The sequence below is a fragment of the Delphinus delphis genome, chromosome X, assembly GCF_949987515.2.
Source record: "Delphinus delphis chromosome X, mDelDel1.2, whole genome shotgun sequence".
Lineage (NCBI taxonomy): Eukaryota > Metazoa > Chordata > Mammalia > Artiodactyla > Delphinidae > Delphinus > Delphinus delphis.
Genome location: NC_082704.1, coordinates 10,858,332 through 10,885,895, shown reverse-complemented (window position 1 = coordinate 10,885,895; position 27,564 = coordinate 10,858,332). Strand labels below are relative to the sequence as shown.

The 27,564-nt window shown below is 42.2% G+C and overlaps 1 protein-coding gene across 2 annotated transcripts in view; it reads right to left on the bottom strand.

The window, feature by feature from the left end:
* Nucleotides 1-27,564, bottom strand: part of FGF13 (fibroblast growth factor 13) — a 500,561-nt gene that overhangs the window by 178,523 nt on the left and 294,474 nt on the right. Inside the window, exon 2 of one of the 2 annotated variants that reach the window (XM_060002576.1) lies at nucleotides 19,250-19,417. The exons of the other annotated variant lie outside the window; for it this stretch is intronic. Coding sequence (XP_059858559.1) covers nucleotides 19,250-19,417 — 168 coding nt within the window. The remainder of the gene's footprint in view (nucleotides 1-19,249; nucleotides 19,418-27,564) is intronic. 2 annotated transcript variants of the gene reach the window in all.

Sequence of the window (27,564 nt, the reverse complement as noted above, 5' to 3'; positions counted from 1 at the left end):
GAAATAGAGGTGTGAAGTGCAGTGGCTTGGGGGCTCGTCTACCACAGCTGATCCCTCTCACCCCCAGCTCTGACTTTCTGTGCTGAGGGGATCCCGCCTTGCTCCAAAGCACTTCTCCACCAAAGGGTACCAAATGGGCAGTTCTACACATCAGGGTCGTGACAGCATCAGGTCTCTGAAGTCAAGTTTAGAGGCACTAAAAGGAAGAGCTAAGGTCACCCAGGAAAAGCATGGTTAAGTCCTCATCCTCCTTGAGGCAGTCCTGAGAGCCTCCCTTGCAGAGAAAGTAGAGTACAGCTCAGGCAAGACAATTTGGGTTTGAACCTCAATTCCTCCATTTTCTAATGGTGTGATATTGGGCAAGTTACTTAGATAATTTGATCATTCTAACAAATGTTTGAAATAAAGACAGCCCGGGCCATTCCTCTTCTTAAAGCTGCCCAGAATCAAGATTACCAGTTTCAGCAAGAATCTGGAAAAGGAGAAGCCCATGGCCATCACCATTTGGCCACGAAGTCCTCGAACTTTTTGAACATTGAACCACCCAGCTGAAGGCAGCAAACATTTGGAACTTTTATGAAATCAGACTTCAACCATATCCATTAGTCCAATTTCCATCCATTCTGACTGTGCATAAAGTTGTTAGGAACCTAGCAACAAACTGAGTCTTATTTTGAACCACTGAGATACATACAACAAGAAGTCAACTCAGCCCCCATTCAACCCATTTTCCCCCCCATTTAAACACATAAGGATATGGAGACCCAACGAAGGAATGGACCTTGTTCAAGTTACATAACTCACTGAGAGCGTTTTACTATGATAAGGGAATAAAAGCAAAGCTAAAAACAGGAACCAGATAAATTGAAGCTGCTTTTGAAAAGAATAAATCAAAATCTATTAAATTAGCTGAGAGGTAAATTTAATTCTGTTCTTTGATTATCCTTCAGAGGACTGATTTCTCTGAACTTGGATGAGTTGAATTCCTGTTTGTCCTTTAAAATATTATGCAAGGCTTCACAAAATTCCTTTTTCCTGATCTCATGGAACCAAGAGGACGTAGGGAAAAGTGATAGATAATTTTTAGGGATGTTTTAAGAACTAAATACTCTGAAGGAAGCAGCTAGCCCAGTGCCTGGCATAGTGATAGGTACCTAGCCTGTGTGAGTTCACTCTCAATGGTTAGGTTTAATATTCTAAGCTTTTGAATTTTGAACTAGATATGAAAACAGGCAAAAGAAAACACTGAAGAATACTTTCATCTCTGCTCATCATCAGCTCTGCTGAAGAGAGAGAGTGAACAGAGGGAAGCTTTCTCAAAGGATTTCAATGAAAAGAGTGAACGAGATTATGCTTGAGCCTGGGCCCTGGACACAAACTGACTGACATTACTTTTCCCATGTGGGAGTTTTGACACTAAGCTCCTGGAAGGAAGGAACTCTGTCATACTTCTACAGATCTCCTATAATAGACACAAGGGGGAAACAATGACTGGGGAAGGACTCACTGAACCAGAGCTCTTAGCTCTCTTCTGCGAAATCGCTGCATTGAGCTCTACTGGAAAGTCTTATAAATAGTTTAGATAACTTAAGAAGCTTTTGGTAGGGAGGGATAAATTAGGAGTTTGGAATTAACATATACACATTACTATATATGAAATAGACAACCAACAAGGGCCTAATATATAGAACAGGGAACTACATTCAATATCTTCTATAATGGAAAAGAATCTAAAAAATAGATTTATAAAAAAAGATAGATTTACATATATATACATATGTATAACTGAATCACTTTGCTGTACACCTAAAACTAACACAACATTTTAAATCCATTATACTTCTGTTAAAAAATAAAGGAAAAAGAACTTGCACTTATAAGCTGGTAAGCCAACCATGGGAAAAACCCAAATATAAAATTAATGGAAAAAGAAAAACTTTTGGAGGGAGGAGGGAAGGATTGGGAGGCGGAATTTGGATTAAATTGAAATTATGACCTTAGTAATCCAAGGAAGCAGGGCATTGGTGGTGATTAAACAGAAGCATTATGAATGTCTCCTAAAGAGTAATTCTCAGACCATAGCTTTCTGATTGGCATAGTTAGTATACAGCCAAGGGGTGCTTAACAGGGTGATGTGTCTTCTCATGAGACATGTGGCAATGTCTGGAGATATTTATCGTTGTCACAACTCAGGGGGACGGGGGGCCAGCTGAGACGCTGCTACTACTATCTACTGCATAGAGTCCAGGTATCTGCTCAACACCCCACCACTTTCAGGATAGCCCCTGACAACAAAGAATGATCTGGCTTGAGGGCACGGGGAGGGGGAAGGGTAAGCTGGGATGAAGTGAGAGAGTGGCATGGACATATATACACTACCAAATGTAAAACAGACAGCTAGTGGGAAGCAGCCGCATAGCACAGGGAGATCAGCTCGGTGCTTTGTGACCACCTAGAGGGGTGGGAGGGAGACACAAAAGGGAGGATATATGGGGATATATGTATATGTATTTATGATTCACTTTGTTATACAGCAGAAACTAACACACCATTGTAAAGCAATTATACTACAATAAAGATGTTAAAAAAGAAAAAAGAATGATCTGGCCCCAAAGGTCAATAGTGCTGAGGTTGAGAAACCTTATTCTAGCCCAACATGGGGCCTGGAACTGACTGACTGAAGGAAAAAAAGGTATGTCAACTGACGTTTACAGCAGGAAAGAAGCATGAACAATTACGCTCCCTGGGTTTTAGTTCTCACTTGTGTTTCCCATGTTAATTTGGTGTCATTTATAACCCAATGTTATTCATTAACAAGAATATGAATGTGTTGGTTGATTTGATGAACTCCTCTATGTACAAACGAATTAGGCACCATTGCATAAAGATGATACACACTACCCCTTGGAGCATTCTAGGGAAACAGGTCGATTTCCGATTTTCCGTCCCCACTCCTCTACCCCACACAGGAATAGAACTAAGCAGGAGAGAAGACAAAGTTCAGGTTGTGTGTTAAGTCTAACCTCTTCCCCCTACTTGCAGAGGTATTATTCCTTTCTTTGCAAAGCCCTTTCTTGAGGCCAGGAGACAGGTGAAAAAAGGATGACAGGACGTCAAAAAGTTTCACAAGTCAAAGGAATATACAGACTCCTTGGTTAGCTTTCAGGTTCCACCATGGAGACCCCAACCTACATTTTAAGGTACAGGATACTGTCTCAGCACAGATTTAACTGAGACACAGGAGAGTAGTACTGGATAGGCATAGGGGGAAAATATGTTGTTAGAGGTTGGCGCATGAATGCATCCTTTTCTACCATGACATTTTGCTGTCTTGGTAAAAAGGGTCCTGGGCCAAGAGTCTAGCAGCTGTAGCCTCTGGTCTTAGTTTAGAAATGGGTAGTAGCCTAATGTAGTTTTAATTAAGGGGTAATCCAACTACAAGACTTCCTTTAAAAAGAATTTTCCCCCCAATCCTCCGGACCACCTTACACTATGAGAAGTTAACTAATTTTTGATTTTCTCATCCTGAAAAAACAAACCTTCTTTCATTTTTTGAGGCTACTAAGAAGAGTCACTTGACCTTGGACAAGGGGACACCCTGTACAGAAAACTTTCATCCAGTTTTGCACGGTTAAGTTCACATATCCTTGAGATGTAAATTCATAAATCCTAGATGAAAACTCAGCTCAATTACATGGACTCTATATCATATTGTCATCTCAACAGTTCTTCACCACAAAACTGTGTGTCTGTGCTTTTTATATACTAGCTCTTTGATTCTGCAAGAGACCCTCTCTGTTAGACAAGGAATCAATTTCCATCGTCTAGCAAGAATGCACACGTTTGTAAAGTTGGCAGAAAACTTGCTTTATTGGAAACTCACGTAATGTCATCCTTGACTGCAGCATATTAATACAACTTCAAAGAATGTCAGTTTGAAAATACTGAACTCAAGAGGCAATTTACTTTTAATTTGAATGCCCAGTGGTCCAATATTTTTAGGCTATTAAAAAATATCGAGCAAGCTTAACTATATGAAAAAGGACAAACAACAAAAGAATAAATCAGTCCTGGCAAAGGCTTAAACTTTACATGCACTGTGGAGAAGAAAAATCGATGACATCTTTACAAAGACCTACTCTTTCTTTAGCAGTTTGGCAGTGTGTGATTAGTCATCACTCCCTCTATCAAGGGTCATTCTAACCAAACTCATTTCGATGATTTATGCTAGTTATTTACAAGAAGTCTAATAAGGTGTGAGAAGTGGGGAGACATTTGTTCTGTATTGAAATGAACTGGGCTACGAAGTCCAGATGTTAAGAGGGACATATGAGAAGCTTGCATTCAATTACCTCCTCCCTGCATTCTGCTCTACTGATTATTTCCTGAAGCTCTGACCCCCTTGGCTTCCTTAGTACCTTCTTCTCCTGCTTTTCCTTCTCTCACCCCTGAGGAGTCCCTTCGCTTCCAGATCACCTTCTCTGCCTCCCCTTCCTCCCTAGACGATCGCCTCTGCTCTGATGCTTTTACCACCACCCACAGGCTGCTAAGTCCTAAATGTCTGCCACCAGCCTAGAACTCGTTCCTGAGCAATTTAAAGGCAGGTCCACAGAGTGTCTGAGACACAGAAACATTGCTCAATAAGGGTTAAATGAATAAATGAATGAAATATAAAACCGGATCCATGGGATTTCAGTGAAAGACACATGGAGGAAAGTGAAGTTGTCCTAGACGAGCCCGTTCTAGAGCGATTGAGCTGTCCTTGACAAGCCCGTCCTAGAACCCGGCTCACAAGCTGACCACAAGTGTATGAGTGAGCTCAGGAAAGATAAACAGAACCTATAGGCTATCTATAACAGACCTAGCCACCCTATTGACTACGAGAAAGAATAAATTTTTTCCTCTTTCAAACCACCATGTTTTAGGGTGACTTAAAATACAAGAGCTAACTGATAGTTCAAAGTCGGCCGTTCATGCTAGTCTTTGTTCCTCAAGGGCAGAGATAGTACCTCTTGTCCGTGGTGTGCCTAATAACCAGCACCGTCCCTGGTCTGTACAAGACAATAAATACCTATTGACAAATACATCAATTCTGTTAATGGTGACTGCAAGCGTCATCAGTCATTTGCTGCCTAGAATTACGGCAAATGGCAGGTTTAAACCAGAGTATCAAATTTGTTATTGGAATAGGTTAGTTGTAATGATAAATATTTACCGAGTATTTCTTGACGGACACAGTGCTAGGCCTGTGGTCTCTATATAATAAAGCTCTATTTAGTAGGGATGAAATAAAGGGTGTATGTTTAAATGGAGTCCTAATTGGGAAGGGAGGCAGATCTCTTTTAAGACACCAGTAACTGCTCCCAAAGAAAATGCTGCACTAGAATAAAAGGCTCCCAAACTATTCTGATGTGCTTTGGCGATTTTTTCCTCCTTCAGTAAATATTCTGGGTATATTTAACCAATTATCCACTAAGTGAACAGCTAACCATGCATGCCAATCAGAAATTTACTGACCCAGTTCACAAATCTAACACGAATCCAAAATTGCTACCTTCTCAGAGAAAGATCAAGAGATTACAGAAGGAAAATGGCTGAGGAGGGAACAAAACAGAAAAGTTACTGGCTGGCAGCGCCTAGAACTCCTACTTTTTGAAATGCCCTTTGTTCCTTATTGCATGAAAAGAAGTAGATTTTGTTCACAGCCTGAGGCAGCCTGCTAGACAAAGGTGCTCCCTGTATGAATGACCTCGTTGAGCCCACATTATCCCATAGAAGGCTGTGATTAGGCTGGGCTTTGTGGGCTGGATGTATTCTAGAAAGGGTTCCAGTAGACGGGCCGTGGGAGCTCTACTACTTCTTTGCTTGTGTTTTTCCGCAATAAAGTATTTTAACTAGTGGTGTGCGTGCATGCGTACGTGCGTGTGTTCACACCTTCTTTGAATGCCAACTAGTGACCACAAGGGGCATGTTTCACTTGTCTTGGGGCTTTGTGTTTTGGGGAGAGGCTGTGTCCACAGTGCTGTGCGGGCAATGGCAGGTCTCTGGGAGAATTAAACTGAGACAGTTCCTGCTCCATTGAGCTTCCAAGTAGAGGACCTGCACATAACCTGGGGGAATGTGCTCACACCAAGAGAGAAGAAAAGAAGGAGCAAATAACCCCAATATGAACATGTGTGTCCCTATAACCTCCTTGCATTTCAGACAGACTACCTAAAAAGGGGTCCACCTTTAGTGCACAAGATCACTGCATTCCAAAGTGGGCACAAAAATTCAGTGCATGGGTGGAACCCCTGAGCTCTCACTGGGAGTGCCCAAAGTTGGATAACCTAAAATGGGCGTTTTCTATCTGTACAGACCCCACCTCAGAATCACAGAAGTTCCAGAACTCTGCATCACTGCTTTCCTTTTCTTAGCGGGCAGCACGTGGCACAACCAGTTAAGGCTGCTTCAAGGTCTAGTGGTTCCATGAGGAAGAGTATGGGTTAGAAGCGTTCTTCCACTTAAGGAAACACTGCAGGAAACATGACCTGCACTTAGTAGATGTTCACATAGGGAACAAAGGAGAAGAGCATGTGACAAATCTCAGGGATGACCGTTTGTTCAACCCCTTGCCTACTGCTGATACCAACGTTTCAACCAGGATGTGGGGAAACCCACAAGGGAAGTCTCCCAATGGATGCACTGGGTACGTGCACTCTGCTGAGAGGTGAGAGAGATTTCTGTAGTCCTTCTCTAACAGCAACTCTTACCAGCAGTGGACAAGATACTGCTGAGCTCTTCAACATGGATGGACCTGGAGAAAATCATACTAAGTGAAGTAAGCCAGACAGAGAAAGACAAATACCATATGATATTACTTATATGTGGAACCTAAAGTATGACACAAATGAACTTATCTACGAAACAGAAACAGACTCACAGACATAGAAAACACACTTATGGCTACCAAAGGGGAAGGGAGGGAGGGATAAATTAGGAGTCTGGGATTAACAGATACACATAACTATATATAAAACACATAAACAACATGGACCTACTGTATAGCACAGGGAACTGTATTCAATGTCCTGACATAAACCATAATGAAAAACAATCTGAAAAAAATATATAACTGGGACTTCCCAGTTCCAAACCACTGGTGGCACAGTGGTTTGGAATCCGCCTGCCAATGCAGGGGACATGGGTTTGAGCCCTGGTCTGGGAAGATCCCACATGCCATAGAGCCACTAAGCCCATGCGCCACAACTACTGAGCCTGTGTGTCACAACTACTGAAGCCCGAGCGCCTAGAGGCTGTGCTCCACAACAAGAGAAGCCACCACAACGAGAAGCCCGCACACCGCAACGAAGAGCAGCCCCCGCTTGCCGCAACTAGAGAAAGCCCACGCACAGCAACAAAAACCCAACGCAGCCAAAAATTAATTAATTAAAAAAAATATATAACTGAATCATTTTGCTGTACACCTGAAACTAACAAATATTATAAATCAACTATACATCAATTTGGAGAAAAAACAAAAGCAAAGCAAAACAAGAAAAGTATGGTGCTGAGCTTTTTCTCAGGTCTTTTACACCTGAAAGAGGGAGTCAGGGGTCAGGGTATAGGATAAGCTAAGGCAACACAGTGCAGTAGAGGATATCAGGCTTGGGAGATAAAAAGACTAGGCTACAGATACCAATTAAGACACGTATTAGCTATATGACTCTGAAGAAGTTATTTCCCATCGCTACACACCAGTATCCCCACCATGTCCTGCAAGATTGATGACACCTACCTCATGGGTTGGGAAGAATAGCAATAATAAATCTGAAGTGCCTGGCACAGAAAAGATGCTTTAAAAATTTGATAGCTAAGCACCTAACCAAAGCACAGTATGGAACTTCCTACACAGAACAGACCACACAAATTCCCGAGACCTCCTTCTTCATGCTTCTGGAGGGAAGTGGACCACTTCCTGCAATCTCATTCCTTGTGAAAGTCACATAGAACAATCTCTTGAGAGCGATCCAACCCAGTTGGGTAAGACTTTCTCTTCATGTGCCTTTAAGTCAGTTCTCATTATGTAATGAAGGTTTTGTCATTCAGGGGTTTAGGTCAGCAGGTATTTTGTGAGCCAAGGTTTTAAGGCAGAAGGTCAACTGGCCTGAGGTGATTAAGAACTGGCCCGCAGCTGAATACTGCACACCAGCACGGTGAGTAAATCCCAATTCTGACACTGCAGATTGTACAGCATTTCGACAGAGCCATATTTGATAAGAATTTGCCCTGTACACATGTTGAAGCTCAACCTCGCCGTTTCTCTTTTCCCTGAAGAACAAGCCACCTTTTTAATCCATCGTTTTTCTGACAGCAGGCCCGTGGTCCCTCCATGTCTTAGCTGCATTGGAGTATTGGCTCTACCATGTCCCAGTCAGGTGATCTTGGACAAGTTATTTCACGTCTCTTAGTCTCCATTTCCTCTTGCATAAGATGGAGAGGAAAAAAAAGTCACCTACTTACTTCTAAGGATTCTTGTAAGACTTAAGATAATATTAGGTAGAGCACTTGGCACATAGTAAATTCTGGATAATTGTCCGTTATTGTTTTCATTACTATTTACCATAGACTAGAGAGTAAGGTTCCAACAAGTAATGAGAACTCATGGCTAATATCTAAACCTCTAGGTAAAAACTAATCAAACAGAAAAGGGGAAATGCTGAGAGCAGGTCTTAATAACATTGCTATTCATGGTGGTAATTTTTTTTTTAATAAGAAACACTTTTAATTTTATTTATTTATTTATTTTTTGGCTGTGTTGGGTCTTCGTTTCTGTACGCAGGCTTTCTCTAGTTGCGGCGAGCAGGGGCTACTCTTCATTGCAGTGCGCGGGCCTCTCACTGTCGCGGCCTCTCTTGTTGCGGAGCGCAGGCTCAGTAGTTGTGGCTCACGGGCCCAGCTGCTCCGCGGCATGTGGGACCTTCCCAGACCAGGGCTTGAACCCGTGTCCCCTGCATTGGCAGGCAGATTCTCAACCACTGCACCATCAGGGAAGCCCCATGGTGGTGAAAAAAAATTTAACCAACAGAATCAGCTTTTTAATAATGAGAAATGATCTTTCCTCATTTCTGCTATTATAGGTGAAGAGCATCCTCTGGCTTAAAGAAAGATGAGGCAAGTGACCAGTTATGTTATTTATCTAGGGAACGTTCTATTGCACTCAAATGGAATTTAGCTTTTCATAATCATTCTACGCTTTCTCTGTGTGTCCTTGACAAGGTCATCACCTCCTTGAGGGTGAGGGTCATCTCACTTCCTTCTTGTGAGTGCTACACTCCACCTAACTCTAGGCCTGCAGAATTAGCAGGTAATTCCTGAGTCCCTTCTGCTTGTGACAACGTATTATCACAGCAAAGCTGAGAATGGCGTGCAGACAGCATTTTTCCCTTTAAAACTAAGATGTTTCAGCAAAAAAATTGCTTTTAGACAACAAATGCACGTACAGGGCAAGAGGGGCAAAACTGAGCATATGGAGAAGCCATGGAGGGGAAAAGGAGGCCAGAAAAACCACGTTTCAATCAAGTCCTGTCATTCGCTGGGGAAGTGACTTAACCTTCCCATATCTTAGTTTACTCATCTGTGAAAGGTTGGTAGCAGCCCCTACCTTACGGGGGTTTTGTGATCTTGCCTCTAAGGGGCTTTGCACAGCGCTCTCACTGCATGTAGAAGTGGCCCAGTGGAACTGTGCTCCCTTTTCCTTCCTCCTCGGAGATCCGATATTCCAGACAATGTATACTGGTTGCTTCCAAAGCTGGACATGCTTGAAGGTTGACCTGGAGCTGTTCTGAAAATATATATCTTAAAATAGCTGGGGCTCCTAAGTAGAAATAGGCTAGCACATGGGTGGAAGTGAACATGTGATTTTGATGTGTCGGAGTGAGTGTGGATAATGGCTGTGAAGCAAGACAAGGGTAAGTGTTTGATAAAATGCAGGATGTAATATCTCTTGTTCCACATTTTCCCACGGGCATTATTCAAGCGGCATATTCTCAAGCACGCTGACAAATGCTGTAGCGTATAACAAATAAATACCTGAATCAATGTAATTTAGAATGCTAGGAATGATTTAGAAACACAGATAACACTGAAAGTCTCCCAATCATGGCAAAGTCAGTTTTCACACATTACACTGTGGGAGCTGGTGATGTCTGGATGATAAGAGGGCAAATGCCCCAGTGACGACAGCCTCGGGGACAGATACCCAGATCAGGGGCAGCTGGCGGCAACTTCTGCAATCTCACCCTAGAGCAGCAGCAATGAAGTCAAGAAGCACGTAGAAGTCCTCCTCTGGCATGTGGAGACGCTCTCCTCCTTCCCCTCCTCCCCCATCTTCTTCTTTAAGTATGATCACAGTGCTCCCGAGAATCACAGAGAGCAGAGCAAGGTTTCAACCACTGCTTGCAAGAAAGAAGGCTGATCACAAGGTGGCAGATTGCCACGCTCCTATGGAAAAGCCAGATTGTATTTCTAAAAGCACAGAGAGGCAATGAGGCAAGGGAACTTCAAAAAGGTGAGAGAGAGAGAGAGAGAGAGAGAGAGAGAGAATGTGTGTGTGTGTTGGGAAGGATGGATACCTTACATGGACACAAGTTCTAAAGGTCATATAAGTGCTGCCTGTCCAGCAGTGACCTCTAATCACAGGGCACCTCCTGAAGAGGCTCATGCAACCAGCATGATAAGAATTGTAAATGGACAGCTGACATCATACAACGAACCTTATGCCAAGGTAATTTTGTTCTAAGGCAGCGATTCCAACCCTGTTAGTACATTAGAATCACCTGGGGAGCTTTTTTTTTTTTTAAAAAAAATACCCATGTCAAGACTCAGCCACAAGAGATTTTGCAGGGTTTTCATTTGGACAAGTTATTGGTTATTGCTTGATTTTGGTCTGATGTTGGGCTCAGGCATCACTACTATTTAAAAGGTCCTCAGATAATTCAAGTGTGGAGCCGAGGTTGAGAATCACTGAAGTAATCTAAGCAAGTTTGCTGAATGTTGGGTCCAAAGACTTAGTGCTGATACGTGAACTTGTAACTAAGCACACTTTTTATTTAGTTCAGCTGACACTATTTTTCACAGCAAGACAGCAATACTTTCTTTTTTTTAGTTGAAGTATAGTTGATTTACAATGTTGTGTTAGTTTCTGGTGTACAGGAAAGTGAGATACACAGACACACATACACATATTCCATTTCATATTCTTTTCCGTTATGCTTTATTACAGGATATTTTTAAAATTTTATTTATTTTTGGCTGCATTGGGTCTTCGTTGCTGTGTGAGGGCTTTCTCTAGTTGCAGAGAGCAGGGGCTGCTCTTCTTTGCAGTGCATGGGCTTCTCACTGCGGTGGCTTCTCTTGTTGTGGAGCACGGGCTCTAGCGTGCAGGCTCAGTAGTTGTGGCTCACAGGTTCAGTAGTTGTGGCTCACGGGCTCTAGAGCACAGGCTCAGTAGTTGTGGCACACGGGCTTAGTTGCTCCACAGCATGTGGGATCTTCCCGGACCAGGGCTCGAACCTGTGTCCCCTGCATTGGCAGGTGGATTCTTAACCACTGCGCCATCAGGGAAACCCTATTACGGGATATTGAATAGAGTTCCCTGTGCTATGCAGTAGGTCCTTGTTGTTTACCTATTTTATATATAGTGGTGTATATCTGCTAATTCCAAACTCCTTATTCCTCACTCACCCCTTTTTTCCTTTGGTAACCATAAATTTGTTTTCTATGTCTGTGAGTCTGTTTCTATTTTGTAAATAAGTTCATTTGTAGCATATTTTAGATTCCACATATAAGTGATATCATATGATATTTGTCTTTCTCGTTCTGACTTACTTCGCTTAGTATGATAATCTCTAGGTCCATCCATGCTGCTACAAATGGCATTATTTCATTCTTTTTATGGCTGAGTAGTATTTCATTGTATATATATATATACCACATCTTCTTCATCCATTCATCTGTCAATGGACATTTAAGTTGCTTCCATGTCTTGCCCACTGTAAATGGTGCTGCTATGAACATTGGTATGCGTGTATCTTTTGAAATTAGAGTTTTTGTCTTTTCTGGATGTAATCCCAGGAATGGGATTGCTGAATCATATGGTAGCTCTATTTTTAGTTTTTTAAGGAACCTCCGTACTGTTGTCCATAGTGACTTCATCAATTTACATTCCCGCCAACAATGTAGGAGGGTTCCCTTTTCCACACCCTCTCCAGCATTTATTATTCGCAGACTTTTTAATGATGGCCATCCTGATTGGTGTGAGGTGATACCTCATCGTGGTTTCGATTTGCATTTCTCTGATAATCAGCAATGTTGAGTGTCTTTTCATGTACCTGTTGGCCATCTGTATGTCTTTGGAGAAATGTCTATTTAGGTCTTCTGCCCATTTTTTGACTGGGTGGTTTGTTTTTGTTATTGAATCGTATGAGCTGTTTGTATATTTTGGAAATTAAGCCCTTGTAGGCCACATCATTTGTAAATATTTTGTCCCAGTCTGCAGGTTGTCTTTTTGTTTTTCTTATGGTTTCCTTTGCTGTGCAAAAGCTTGTAAGTTTGATTAGGTCCCATTTGTTTATTTTTGCCTTTATTCCTATTGCCTTGGGAGACTGACCTAAGAAAACATTGCTATGATTTATGTCAGAGAATGTTTTGCCTATGTTCTCTTCTAGGAATTTTTTATGGTGTCATGTCTTATAGTTAAGTCTTCAAGCCATTTTGAGTTTATTTTTGTTTAGGGTGTGAGGGAGTGTTCTAACCTCATTGATCTACATGCAGAAAGACAGCAATACTTTCTTGAGGAAAGAAACAGTGCACTGATTTGCATTCTGGCACAAGCTCCTCATCTCATCACGGACTGGTAACAAACAATTTCAGACCCAGCCCTGAACCACAGACCACATTTGGAGTAGGACTTCCCTAAAGATAGCAGGCGGGGGTCAGAGAACAAGGGAACGGCATTCATCTTCAAGTGTGTTACTTGTCAGAGCCCAGCTTTGATGGGAACACGCTGCTCAGTGGGGCCAGCATGGCACTTCCCAAAGCGTATTTGTGGGATGTTACTACGTATTACAAATAAAAAGGTTCTGATAGCTGGAGTATGTTGTTTACCACTGAATTGCCCAAAGAGAGACAAATTCCTAACCTGTAAGACTCCTTAAAACCTTTAATACTCTCTAAGAATGGTGTGGAATTCAGGAAACGTGTATGTGATCTCTCTTTTCACAAAGACATATGATCAGCGTTTCATGAAACATAATTTGGAAAATAGTGATCCAATAATTATTGAAGAACACGTGCAAGCGAGTAGAGTTAATTCTGCATTCTCTTCAACCAGGCAAACAAGTTATCATTTAAAACAAAGGAGTGAAAATTAGAGCTGAAGCAACAGCACATCTGGTGCATCTCCTTCACAGAGGCAGACCTCCAGGCCTTAGGGTTGGGCTTGACTGGGGAAACAGCTCAAAGTCATCCAGGCTATGCCTTTTCGGATGTGGACCACAGTCTACCTGGGTCATACCGTGCTGGGTCAGAAAGGCAGATTTTCTTAAGTGGTTTATTAACTGGCTGTGAAAAGGAAAAAACCAGTAGGTGTTGCTGAGACATCAGAGCCCCGGAAGCATGTTGGCAATGCGATCCCTGATGTAGCAGCTTTGAAGGGGGCAGCGCTATATGGATAGATAACTTCCAGATTGTTTTCATGGATCAGCACTTAGATTTTGACTTTGTTTTAAAATCAGAATCACCACCATCGTTCATCCAGTAAGACCTTTCCGGGAACTTTCCCAGGGCACTGTTCATTTAAACATAAATACTTGAAATGGAGGCAGATAACCGAGGGAAACCTCAGTCAAGAGAGTTGTAAAGGAGAGACTACTTCTCAGGAAACATCACCACTGTCAGGACGGGAACACCAAGGCTCAAGGGGGAAGGGAGGCCTGTTGCTTTAAAAAGTGAATCATCAAAGAATAAAAGGTTGTTAGTTCCTACCAGAAAAGCCAGCCTGGAGACTGAGCTGAGATGCGTGTATCTAATAAAATAATAAAAGCGCATCCTGGCCTGAAATTGAATTAGTGGCTGTTGTGTATATACTTCCTTGATCGAATTATGAGTTTTAGAGAGAGTAGAAACTATCCCCCAAATACAACTTAATGTTGTATTTGCTGCCATAACGTAGGGAAATAGGAGAGAAGAGAGACTGTGTTTCAGTGCCATTACTAGTTCCCTAACGTTGTTAGGAGATAACAAGTTGTCTTCTAAGAAGTAGCTGACAAGTAACCAAGAGAAATACATTTGATCACTTTATGGGGAGAGGACAGTGTTTATTCATTGCTAATCACCAAGGCCTTCAGATTTCTGGCTTTTTAATTCGATTTCCATATGGACCAATATTTTACTCCTTCTTGTGACTCTGCAGTTAAGCTGCCAATGGCTTCAATGAGCAAAGAAACCTCTCTGCTGTTGTTTTGTCATCCTTCATGCCATAAAACAAAGGCAGGGTGACCCTAAGTCATAGTTATTTTGAAATTAAAAGATTCAGAATAAGGTCTTTTATCTCTACAGAGCCACCCAAACATATGGCCCCATGTTCTTCTAATCAAATAGGAATATCCCCTCAATTCTCATCTTCAAAGGGACAGATATGGAAGCAGTTATACCCTTCCTGCAAGTCAAGACATTTTCAGATATCAAGCATCAGAGGTGGCTTCGTTTTATTGAACTATTAATTCAAACAGCATTACACCCATTTTTCTCAAACGGCAAATTAGTATGAAAATGAGGAAGACACAAAACAGGAGACAACAAAGTTAAAGAAAAGGTGAGGATGAAAATAAAAACATTTCCCTCGGCATGTTCCTAAATGCTCTCCTACCGTCTTTCTCTCCTACCATTTAGGCAAGACTGATATTCATGGTGACATATTCTCTTTCTGGGATAAAGAAACCAAGGCAGTATCAGAGTAACAGACATTGTGCTTGTTACAAATATGCGCCCTTAACGTTTGGCACATAATTTTGCTCTCTTTTGGTTGGTGAAAGCTGGCATATTTCATCACCGGGCTGGAGCACAGATTCTCTTCTCCTCCAACCAAAGTCACTGTGGTTGGATGCCCCTCTGAATAAAAAGGTTATGGATGTCCTGAGGGGGGAGATAGAATATATATATAACATTTTTTTTTAAATCACATGAAAACAGGACTGTAGGAAGGAGGCCAGATGCTTGATTAAAAGATGGTGACAAAACCCTGAGCTTTGTAATACTTTCCTATATTGCATGAACTCCTTCAAATTTACTATTGTGATCAGGATTTTCAATCCTACAAGCAAATGCTGGGAATCCATGATTTCTTTTTCTCTGTAGATTTTCAACATTATCTACTTGTAAGCATGTATATCTTGGTGTAATTCTTCTGAACAACCTTCAAACATCAGTAAAAGCCCAATGACTGGCATTTCGGAAGCAACAAACTATACTGATAATAGATTGGCTTTCAGAAGTTACTCTAAATCAGTGATTTCATTTTGGCACACATGACAATGAAAGGAAAAAAATGAACAAAAGAATAAAGCTTTGATGATTATACTTTCTCTTGCCAAGAGCCTCCTGGAACAGGAAGAAAAAGATTTTGGTAACGATCTCCACTCTCCATGTGGCTTTCTTATAACAAAGAGCGTTGCTGGTACTGGGCCAAATTAGACTCTCAGATATTTGTATGTGCTTCTTCACCCAAATTCCAGTACTCACATAAGATTCCATCGTAAGTGGTTTTTATGGAAATAATCACATCACCGAAAATCACAAGTATCTGGAACAAACTAAAGAACTTATTTTGGAATTGGCTGCTCAGAAATAGAGAGCTGTTTTTGGCAAAGTGTAATCTGTCCTTAGTATATCCTGAAAAGCCAGGGAGGTATATCAGGCCTTCCATGTACTATTTTACATGAATTCTGAGGGCCCTGGACACAATACAAAAATGTCTTTTCAAAGATAGATGATTGTGAACAATTGTAAATAAGTTATCTGTACCAAATCTCAGATCATCATAAATTATAGAAATAACCTGGCCCTTATAAAAACATCACCAACCAAAAGTAACACGAAGACTTTATAATAATGCAAAGACAGTTGGTAGATTTTATCAATTCAGTAAGGAAGAAGAAAATTAATCCCAGCTGTATCATAATACACATAAACCTCTTTGATCTAATTTAATCATTTGTAAGACTTATCCAACTCTAACTTACATTTCACCCCCAAATTTCAATGAGTGTTTCATTTTTCAAATGAGTGCCGCACACACACAATCGCATTAGAAGAGGTCACGCTGGCAGCTTGGCATTGCACAGATCAAACCATGGATGGCTTAGCCACCCTGTCCATTGCCTTCACCTGCAGTGGAATTGGTGGGCAGCCACAGTCAAGGTCAATTTCATGCTTTGGCAGAAAGACCATGAGAGGAACTCTCTCTTCAAAATGCTTCACGTGAGAATAAAATGTTTCAAGGTATGGATACAGTTTAGAATTGAGAGTCTATCCATTTGTAGTAAAGCGATCTCTTATTTCTACTAATCATAATAAAATGTTACAACAACTGAAAGAGAGAACCGAAGACTGTACCTTACAGAATTTAAAAACCAGTCTTGCAAAAATCTTCCAGGTCGCCAGAACGGCCACTGAACCCTTTTAAACCCACAGTTACTTCACCTCCTGGCAATGATGAGTTTCTGGCCTTCTGTATCCTACATGAAGTAAGCATGTTAATTTCTTAGCATAGTTTCCTTATTTATCCGAGGTCTCTTCCACAGCATGCTTCCTTTCGCCCCCATCTAAGGTCTTCGGGATCCTGTTAATTTGTACAGAGATCAAGTGTATTCATTTTAAGGTCTGGGTTCACCATTAGCTTCTGGCTCCTTGTTTAAAGGGGGTACAGTAAAATTGTAAATAGTGTCAAAATATCATCCCAGAAAACCTCTAATGCATCTAATACTATTTATAAATAATTCATACAAATCAAGAGGGAAGTATTAGCTTTCACTATTCCAGGAGAGCAAGACTAAGGGAAACCTTCAGTCTGAAAGCAGACAATGACCACCATCAAAGTATACAAAAGTGAAAGGCTGGAAGCCACATTTAACACAAGGACAGCCAGCTTAAAAAGTATCCAAACCTTGTACAAGAGAGCTTCACTGCAACCCATTCTCTAAAGAATTTTTCATATCTAAAAACATTCATAACATTATTCACGATACACTCCAGATATTTTGAAAACTAATAGGTGGGATAGGGAGGGTGGGAGGGAGGGAGACGCAAGAGGGAAGAGATACGGGAACATATGTATATGTATAACTGATTCACTTTGTTATAAAGCAGAAACTAACACACCATTGTAAAGCAATTATACTCCAATAAAGATGTAAAAAAAAACTATATGTAATAAGAACACACCCATTAAAATTAGTTATTCAAATGTTGTTTTTTTTTAATCTGAGAATTGTTAAAACAATTTGAAGTAAGTTTCTAACCAATTGCTTGACTGAATTTAACCAACTTTTGTTTTTCAGGACGATGTGCAAGTACAAAAATAGTATAGTATCTGTAATACAGATACACACATCCATAAGAACATAATTACATAATAAATAGTATATTTCTCTCATACAGACACTGTTTTTGTGCTTGCAAATATATATATAGAGAGAGAGAGATAGATATATATCACATACAGATATCATTTTATAGAAAAGAAAGAAAATATTGCAATGCATTATATAAAGTCATTGTCACTGGCTTAATTTTTTTGTTTCAGTGAAGCATAAAATCAAGTTAGTATCTTCTCTATGAAACCACCAAAAATTTGTCTTACTCACTGTAAAGGGCCACCATTTATATCTCCAGATGACATCAGCACTCATGTGCAAAGTGGATAGCTTGCATACGGGAGTATGAGTGGAAAGTAAAGGCAAATGCTCTATTCTATTGCTGAAATAGAATTAAGCATAGAAAAGTGTACACTTCTCATTTTCTGCCAAAGAACATTTAAAGCTCTGTTTGGAAGGGAGGAAAAAGGGGAGGCTTTGAGATGTAAAAATTTGCTTCCAAAACTATAGACTAGACTCAATTTGGATTAATTTCCTCAAACACCAAACTTTGAACAGAACCACAGAGCAGAAAGACAGCTGTACTGAAGATCTCATAATGTTGCAAAAAGGGCAACTTGAAATCGGAACAAAGGCACTTCTAGAAATCGTACCAGAACCATTTATGCGAACGTGTACACCGAATGCCAAAGGACTAGTGAATATTGTCACCCCCAACATCATTCACTTGTAGATTGCATGGATAGTATTTGATCTTGGGTTGGGGGGAGGGGTGTGGGAGAACATGAGCTGTTTTACCATAAGTATACTTCTCAAATGTCATTTTGGAAATCAAAACGTACACAGATGGCAAAAAGTTGACCACACTTGTAATGTGAAAAATGTCCCTGTTTGATATATGCAAAACAGGTGGAAAAATGAATGAATACTCTTTCTAGAGACGAGGCACTTCACAGATAGATTTGTAGCACGGATTGCGATGAATACCTTATTGACCTCAGTTTAAGTAACAGCAAGTAGAGTTTTCCAAACCTGTACTTGAGCTGCAAAGAAAAACAAACTACTCATCGTTTCCTTGAGGCATGCATTTCACTATGGCAAAGCGCACCGGGCGTGCATGACAGGGGAAGTCTGGGCCTGCTTCAGCCAACTGAGTAGATCATGAGCATTCTTCGAACACAAGGCAGAAGGCTTTATGGAGTGGAGAAGAGTGAGAAAATTTGGAACAATCTTCTCATTATTTCATTTTGGAAGGGCCATTCCTCAGCCGACTGCTGCTTCAGGAAGGCGATGTGATGGGACCAGACTCGGCCAGATGTTGGCTACGGGAGCAAGCAACTTTAGCAGCCAAAACGGGGCAGTGTCATGACACCAGCTGAACACGTGTCAGCTGTGAGAAGCAGGAAGATGCTGCGCGCCCGGCCAGATCTGACTGTATTATACAGTGTCCCATCTGAGACTGCATAACACACTCACTGGCGAGCCACGGGGCCTCGGAACGATGTCAGGGGCCGAACAACACACAGCACAGCAGAGGGCAATGCACAGTCAGAAAGAAAGAGAAAGAAAGAAGAATGAGAGGAAACAAGCAAGACACACGTCCGTCGTGCACAAACCTTCGGGCTCTGTGTGTTCTTTGTGATGGACTTGCTTCAGCGGGCAGCAGAAGATTTCGTGACACTTAGCACGAAAGGGGGACTCTTTTTTCTTTAATTCCGCAGATTGGATGGAATCTTGCCGTAACATAATGTATTCCTGTGTGCCAGGGGGGGCGTCATCCAGAACTGTGGTCACCACATAACAAAATGAACTCAAGTTAGAGCTTCAGGAAAGCAGCGAACGTCTTACATCAACTCTACTCCCAGGAAGACTACAGAAACAACATTCCCAAGAAAAGTTTCAAAGAAAAGCATTGCATAGCTTGGGGGTTTTCTTTTTAAGGGCTTAGCTTTATAATACGAAAGCCCTGGGAATAGTTTACTCAGCTATACACACCTCGATTGCTTGTATAATGAAAATTTAACAGTGTTAAACTGTCCCGGATGAACAATAAAACATATTAATACCAATAACCATATTGTATCTAAATAAACACCATGGAGAGCTCACATGTTTCAGCTTGAAATCTAATATAAATATTTACAGGTGAAAATGGCAAATGTCCACCAACTTCTCAGTGTATTACTTTAGGTTTTCTTCCTCAGTCTGCTCCTGGAGAGGGCCCGGCTTCCATGCACTATGTACTGAGTCTGACAAAAGAATTCATTTTTTCCCCAAAGAGAACTGGGGCTGTCACAAACATTCTTCACATATTCGAAACCCCCTAATGCAGAGAACAAATTCCAGTTGAGAGCCTAATAATCAACATTGGCTCAAAGACCTACCTTGAATTGCGGAACAGCAGGGCCTGGTTCACTAATTCTGGCCTCAGATATACACCAAGCCCCTCTCAGCTTGCTAGGCCCTTTGTGCATTTTCCTAAGCAAGACTGAATTTCTAGTGTTTTCTCCCTGCAAAAACAAGGTGTCTGCTTTTACAGGGTCTGCTGCAACATTCTTTAGCCTGGTAACTACCCACCAAAGTGGGTGCAAATTTGATCTGCATCTGCAGAAACAGAGAACTGACCCCAGCATGGATTTTTTTCTCTTTCATGCCCTTCCCAATGAGGCCATCCCATTTTACTGGGAGTGAGTCAGTGCCCCTAAAGCTATGATTCACGGCGAGCTGACTCATTCTACTCCCCCAAATGCATACACTTAACATGCATTGAGAAAGACTGACACCAGCGGCACACTTCCTATGGGGAGAATAATGCTGCAGTGTTTGTAAAATACCAACAGCTTATGGCTGAAATTAGATGGGATCTCAAGCTTCCATGTTTGGCAAAACATTCCCAGCTCACTGGCTGGGATCCTAACGGACATTAAGAACTTTCTTTCATGTAGGAGTAAAAAAGGTATAAAAACCAACATAACTTTGAAATTCGTATTATGAGTTTAGAACAAGTTCTTGATAGATTGCTTGTATGTGGAATTGTTGTCTTCCTTTATAAGTCATTAAATTATGCAAGAAGGTGATGAATATTTTAGTTACTTCTCTTTCTATTTTCCTCTAGCTCCCAGCAGCACTAATCAAAAATACTATATAGACAAACCCCCACTGCTTTTCCTGGCAGAGTTCCCTTCATCTACTAGGAATGTGACTATAACTTCTTAGAATCTGGTCGTTGAATGCACATCTTCGGTAGCAACAGCTGCTATTCAAACCATTTGCAACCATTACCTGCCATGAGCAGTTAGTTACGACAATATAGACACTTATCAAATTCCAGCATCATAGGTAAAGATAAATTCTGATTTTACCATACAAAATATTTTAGGGGGCTTCCCTAGTGGCGCAGTGGTTGAGAGTCCGCCTGCCGATGCAGGGGACACGGGTTCGTGCCCCGGTCCAGGAAGATCCCACGTGCCGCGGAGCGGCTGGGCCCGTGAGCCATGGCCGCTAAGCCTGCGCGTCCGGAGCCTGTGCTCCGCAACGGGAGAGGCCACAACAGTGAGAGGCCCGTGTACCGCAAAAAAAAAAAAAAAAATTTAGGGAAACCTCCCAAATTTGGAACTCAAAAAAAAAAAGCAAAACCCCGCCCATGATTATACAGAAGCTGAGAAATCCCATTTTCATGCACTGTATATAAGAAACAAAATTTAAGATTAAAGGACAATTGGAGGATTAAAAAAAAAGAACAACTTTTGGATAATATATAGAGAACTTGCTATTCAGAAGTACATGATAAACACCAGTAAATTGTCTTCCATTTTCATTTTTCAATACCAAAAATGACGTCACAAATGGGCATTTCTGGAGATTAATGACAGGCTGAAGGTAATAGCCTTTGGCTGACTCTCCAGCCATCAGCTTTTCCCCGCTGGTCATTAATTCCCAGAAAATGCCTTGCACTGACATCATTATTGTTTAATTAGATACAACTGGTTATCCGTAACATACAACAAAATTCTAGTGAAAGCAACCCAGTGACTGATACAAGAACCAGCCCCCAAATTCATCATGATGGGAAAGCATGAAAGTCACAAAAGTGCAAGATAATTGCTTTCCACAAAATTCTCTCTCTCCTGTTCTTTCTTCAAGCTGAATTTAGCAAGTGCAAAAGGTGCCAAGATGCGAGCATTTAAGGTGCCATCTGAGTAATGACCACAGGCACAGAACATTTCCTTGGAAATCGTGAACACCTGGGAGTTAATGGCTTAGCTTTGGGTCCAGGCCGTCTCCACTCAATGCCCCAAACATCAGTCAATTCAGGCAAAACAGAAAGAAAAAAAAGAATATTCAATCTATCAGTACACCTGGGTGTCATGTTGACACGAGAGCTGAAAATATTTTGGACTTTGTAAACAGAAGTGGCATCATCCACGCAACACCTCACACAGGTGTATAAAATCTCTGAATGTAAATTTATTTTGGATGAAAGATTAAAATAATTACGTTAAATGCATTTATTCTTAGGGCTCCTTCAAGTAGGACAGTGGATGCATGTGCAGTTGACAGCAGCGGGAATGACAGGGGACTTCCCACAAGACCCCAGCATCAAGGCAGGTGGGTACCTTAATTCTACTTCCTTACAAAAAGAATGAGGAGACAATGCTTCCAAGGGCCACTAGCTCTAGAAAAGAGGGACACTTGTAAAGAAGTCAGCTCATCAAAACAGGAAGAAAGAATGGGATTTGCCTTTCCCTGGCTTAGTACTATGACTTCTGCTGTTTTCCCCCTTCTAGTGCATTTCTTCTTGCATATCACTTGTAGCCTCTGAAAACCACTCTCGCCTTTGTTCATTGGAACCATTTGTCCACATTTACTCAATGACTCCTGCTGTTCTTCTAAATAATATTTATCTAATCTTGAAGGTGCATGAAAGACTCCAGTGATTAGGTAGATGATAGATTTACACCAAACCTCTTCCAGTTTCAGAGGTTCAACTTGACTCTTCAAGACAGATAAGATGGTAAGAGTGGCTTAGCCCTCATGGTTGATTTCTGGACCGTGGGGCCCATGCTTTGAGAAACACCGCAAGCCCCATGACAACAGCAGTCAAGGAGTAGGCCTCTGCTGGGAAATGACACCCACTCAGCCAGTGCCCTTGGCCCTGATCACCTACTCAGAATTCCAAAGTCCCACAAGAGTGGTTGAGATTTGGAGGAGACAAGTGCACACATGCAAATTCACACACCCACAGACACGCAGACACTGACAGGTGGCATACGCAGAGATGAGGGTGGCAAAAATAAGTGACTTTACTGGTAGCATGACAGTTAAGAGCACAATTTATGAAAGACCTAGTTCCCATTATAAAAGGTGTTTATTGACTAACCATTAGGTGGGCAAGCCTGCATCCAGGATTGGTTTCCCAGCATCAGTACTGGATTGGCATTAAACCACCCCCACTCTCCCCCAGGCTTCTCAGCAATCACCTAGATCAAGGTCATGGTCAGGGGTTGGGGGTCATTCATGGTAAGGGAAGAGAGTTTATGTCTAAACCTGATGACCTGGTCTGAGGTACTCATGATCACAGAAATAGTGTTCCCATTTCAAACTGGATATAAAGAAAGCATCAATCTGTAGCAAAACAATCTTTGATAAAATTAAAGATAATTCCAAGTAATATACTTCTTAAATGTATTTTTTTAGTTAAAGAAGTTAACAATCATTTACCCTTTCTATGTTTAGAAAGTCCACTTCCGGAACTTCCCTGGTGGTGCAGTGGTTAAGAATCCACCTGCCAGTGCAGGGGACACGGGTTGGATCCCTGGTCTGGGAAGATCCCAAATGCTGCGGTGCAACTAAGCCCGTATGCCACAACTACTGAGCCTGCGAGCCACAACTACTGAGCCTGCGAGCCACAACTACTGAAGCCCACGTGCCCTAGAGCCTGCGCCGCAACTACTGAGCCTGCATGCTGCAACTACTGAAGCCCATGCGCCTAGGGCCTGTGCTCTGCAACAAGAGAAGGCACCGCAATAAGAAGCCCGCGCACCTCAACGAAGAGTAGCCCCTGCTCGCTGCAACTAGAGAAAGCCTGTGTGCAGCCCCCCCAAAAAATTATCCACTTCCTGTTTTACCCTATAACTTTTATCAATAAATATAACATAGGTGGGGCTTCCCTGGTGGCACAGTGGTTGAGAATCCGCCTGCCGATGCAGGGGACATGGGTTCGTGACCCGGTCCGGGAAGATCCCACATGCTGCAAAGTGGCTAGGCCCGTGAGCCATGGCCGCTGAGCCTGCGCGTCCGGAGCCTGTGCTCCGCAACGGGAGAGGCCACAACAGTGAGAGGCCCGCATACTGCAAAAAAATAATAATAATTTTATATATATATATATATATATATATATATATCATAGGTTACATAAAATACCTACCCAAATATTTAGTAGTATCACGAACACTACAATCTTCCACAACATTCCAAACACAATTCCTTTAGCGATAACTTAATGCAACCCCTTTGTCTTAAAACATAAGGTAAATAAAGCTCAAGAAGGGGAAGTGACTTGACAAGCCACACAGCTATTGGAAAAGCACAGCCTAGAAGCCAGGATTCCAGTGTGTTTACCAAAAAGTCTAAGGTAAGACTGCTTTGTACAAACATTGATATATTTAACAGGGATGGGGATCACCGGTGTTTCTTAGCCTCAAAGGTTATCTCTGTCTCCAACGAAGTTTTCTGTCTTTTTTTTTTTTTTTTTGCGGTATGCGGGCCTCTCACTGTTGTGGCCTCTCCCGTTGCGGAGCACAGGCTCCGGACGCACAGGCTCAGCGGCCATGGCTCACGGGCCCAGCCGCTCCGCAGCATGTGGGATCTTCCTGGACTGGGGCACGAACCCGTGTCCCCTGCATCGGCAGGCGGACTCTCAACCACTGCACCACCAGGGAAGCCCTGTTGTTTTCTCTTTTTAAATGAACTCTTCAGAAAGATGACTCAACATAATTAATGACGTGATTTTAAATCAAAGCAAATCTGAGATCACCAGGGCAACAGAAATGAACACAGCCATGGGACTACCAAAGTTATTAGACATATGTTAGTGACTTCAACAAGCAAATACTTGAAAATATCTATGAAACAGAAAATATGGCAAAATGTACAGATTATCAAATGTCCTCACATAATGAGAAAGAAAGTGAGACGAAAACAAGAGTAATTAGAGCGATTACTTTTCCCTGTCACTGAGCACCTGTCAAGCTGAAAGGTACATCAACCACAGGATGAGTTAAGACCTCCATTTTGCCTCCCAACTTACACTCTATCTACTTATGTGTATCTATTGTTCAAGCTTTACTGCCACACTGGATACTATCAAGATGGCAGGTTTAAATGTAAATGAGTAACTTAAATAAATAATTACTGAACTGAATTGATCAATACTAATGATCATTTGATTTGGCTAAGACAGAAATAACTGTAAAATATTTCTAGAAATTTCAGTTACCTTCGCCTTTGCGATCTCCCCCATCTCCATGCAACCCCCAAGCACTATCCAGCCTTCCTCCAATTCTGTTTGTTTAGGCTGTTTTGCTCTTTTCATGGTAGAATACAATGCAAACTCCCTACCACGGTGGCCACCCACCTCCTCAATTCCATCACATGCCTATCTTCTTCCACACACTAGCTTTACATTAGTATCTAGAATATGCTAGGCTTTTTCCTGCCTAAAGACCGTGTACTTGCTGTTCACTCTGATGCCCCTTTTATGTCCTTCAGGCTCTACTCAAATGCCACCTCTTCTGAGATGTCTTTTTAGCCATGTTAGGTAGGTTTGCACTCGTCACAATCTGTAATTATTTTATGTATGTATGTAGGTATGTATGTATCTCTCATCTGACTCTTCCCACAAGAATACAAGCTCTCTGAGGCAGCAACATTCGTTGTCTCATTCGCCATTCTATATGTGGGGTCCATCATAAAACACACTCAAAGAATTCTTATGAATCAAATGAAGGATGCCCTTCTTCACCCAGCCTTCCCACAAAGCTCACTCTGACTCTTCATGTCCATATGACAATTTTTTAAATTAATTTTATTTATTTATTTATTTTTGGCTGCGTTGAGCCTTCGTTGCTGCACGCCGGCTCTCTGTAGTTGTGGCGAGCGGGGGCTACTCTTCATTGTGGCTCGTGGGCTTCTCATTGCAGTGGCCTCTCCCGTTGCGGAGCACGGGCTCCAGGCGCATGGGCTTCAGTAGTTGCATCACGTGGGCTCAGTAGTTGTGGCATGCAGGCTCTAGAGCTCAGGCTCAGCAGTTGTGGCCCATGGGCCCAGTCACTCCGCAGCATGTGGGATCCTCCCGGGCCAGGGCCCGAACCCGTGTCCCCTGCACTGGCAGGCGGACTCCCAACCACTGCACCACCAGGGAAGCCCCATATGACATTTTAAGAAATTTATCCTGTCATGCCTTGAGACAGCCTTCTGGTCATAATCCTAGGTTTTTACTGACAAGTTAGATTGATAATTATTTTCTTATATATGGTCTCTCCTCCACAACTTGAATGTCAGCTCCCAGAAGACCAGAACAATGTCTCTTTTGGTATCATCCTTGCTTTCCTAGTGGCCTACAATGCTTTGCACATGGTAATTTTGCATGCATAAAATTAGTGCCTTCTAGGGAGAGCCCTGCCTACCTTGAAGGCGAGTGCTAAGAAGAAGGGGTCAAAAATGGAAAGAGTCCAGCACATTGCCCGGTACCTGGCAGGCACATAGTAGTGGCTGCAATGGAGGAAACGCTGCCCATGACAGAGATGGAGCCGGTGAGCAGTGTACCAGGATCCCCACCCTGAGTCACAGCTGACTTCCCGGGTGACCTCTGGAATGCCAGGTCAGATCTCTGAGCCTCAGTTTTCTCATTTCAAAAATAAGTCATGTGGACTAGGCCAGGGTAGCGCAATGTTAGCACTTTGACACCTGGGGCTGGATAATTCCTTGTTCTGAGAGGCTGTTCTGTGCACTGTAGGATGTTTAATAGGATCCCTGACCTCTACCCAGTAGATGCCAGTAGCATCCCTGTTCAACTTGTGACAACCAAAGAGGTCTCCAGATACTGTCAAATCCCCCTTTACCAGTGGGATGAGAGCAAAATCATCTTAGTTGAGAATCACTAGACTTGATGACAGGTAAGCCCCCTGTGTTCTATAAACCTCTCTGTAAAGCAGTCGTACCAATCCTGGAAGCCCCTTTGTGATCTTCGGAGATGCTCAGCATCTTGCAGGAACTCAGCTCTTCTATTCAGGGGAGTTTGGCCCACACAGTCCAGACCAAAGAGCGAGGAAAATGCGCTAGTGAGCATGCCAATGAGCCGGGTAACAGAAAGCCCCTAACAAGATGGAAAGCACTACGGCTACACACCAGTGGGGTCCTTACTCAGCCCAGTGCAAAGGCTTTCTCTAGTGAGTGACGACACAGAGCAGCACCAATGGCATTGTTCAACTCTAGGGGAGTAACTTCAGGCACGTGCTGTGAATAACAGACAGGGCACAGGCTACCAAAGACCCTGCTCAAATGGGGATGAGAAGCAAGGAGACAGAGCAACTCTCTGTGGCCTTATCTAAGGAGCTTCCTTGAAGACTGGCATTCTCATCATCAAAGGGCCCATGTCACCAGGAAGGATGCACATCCCTACTGAAGACAGAAATGACTCCCTTAAGAAGAAAAGTGGCAGCTTCCTCTAGCAGAGCAGAGTGTGCTTTCAGAAGTCCCCTGCCCCAGCAGGAATGACATAGGTTTTGTCCCTACTGCCATTTCAAGCATGTGAGAAAGAAATGCCAAGAAATACATTCCACCTTAGAACACTGGCTGCTGCTAACACATCTCAGTATACTGTTCAGAGAGCTGATACCAGCCCATTACTTTCAAGTTTTCTAGCCGGATG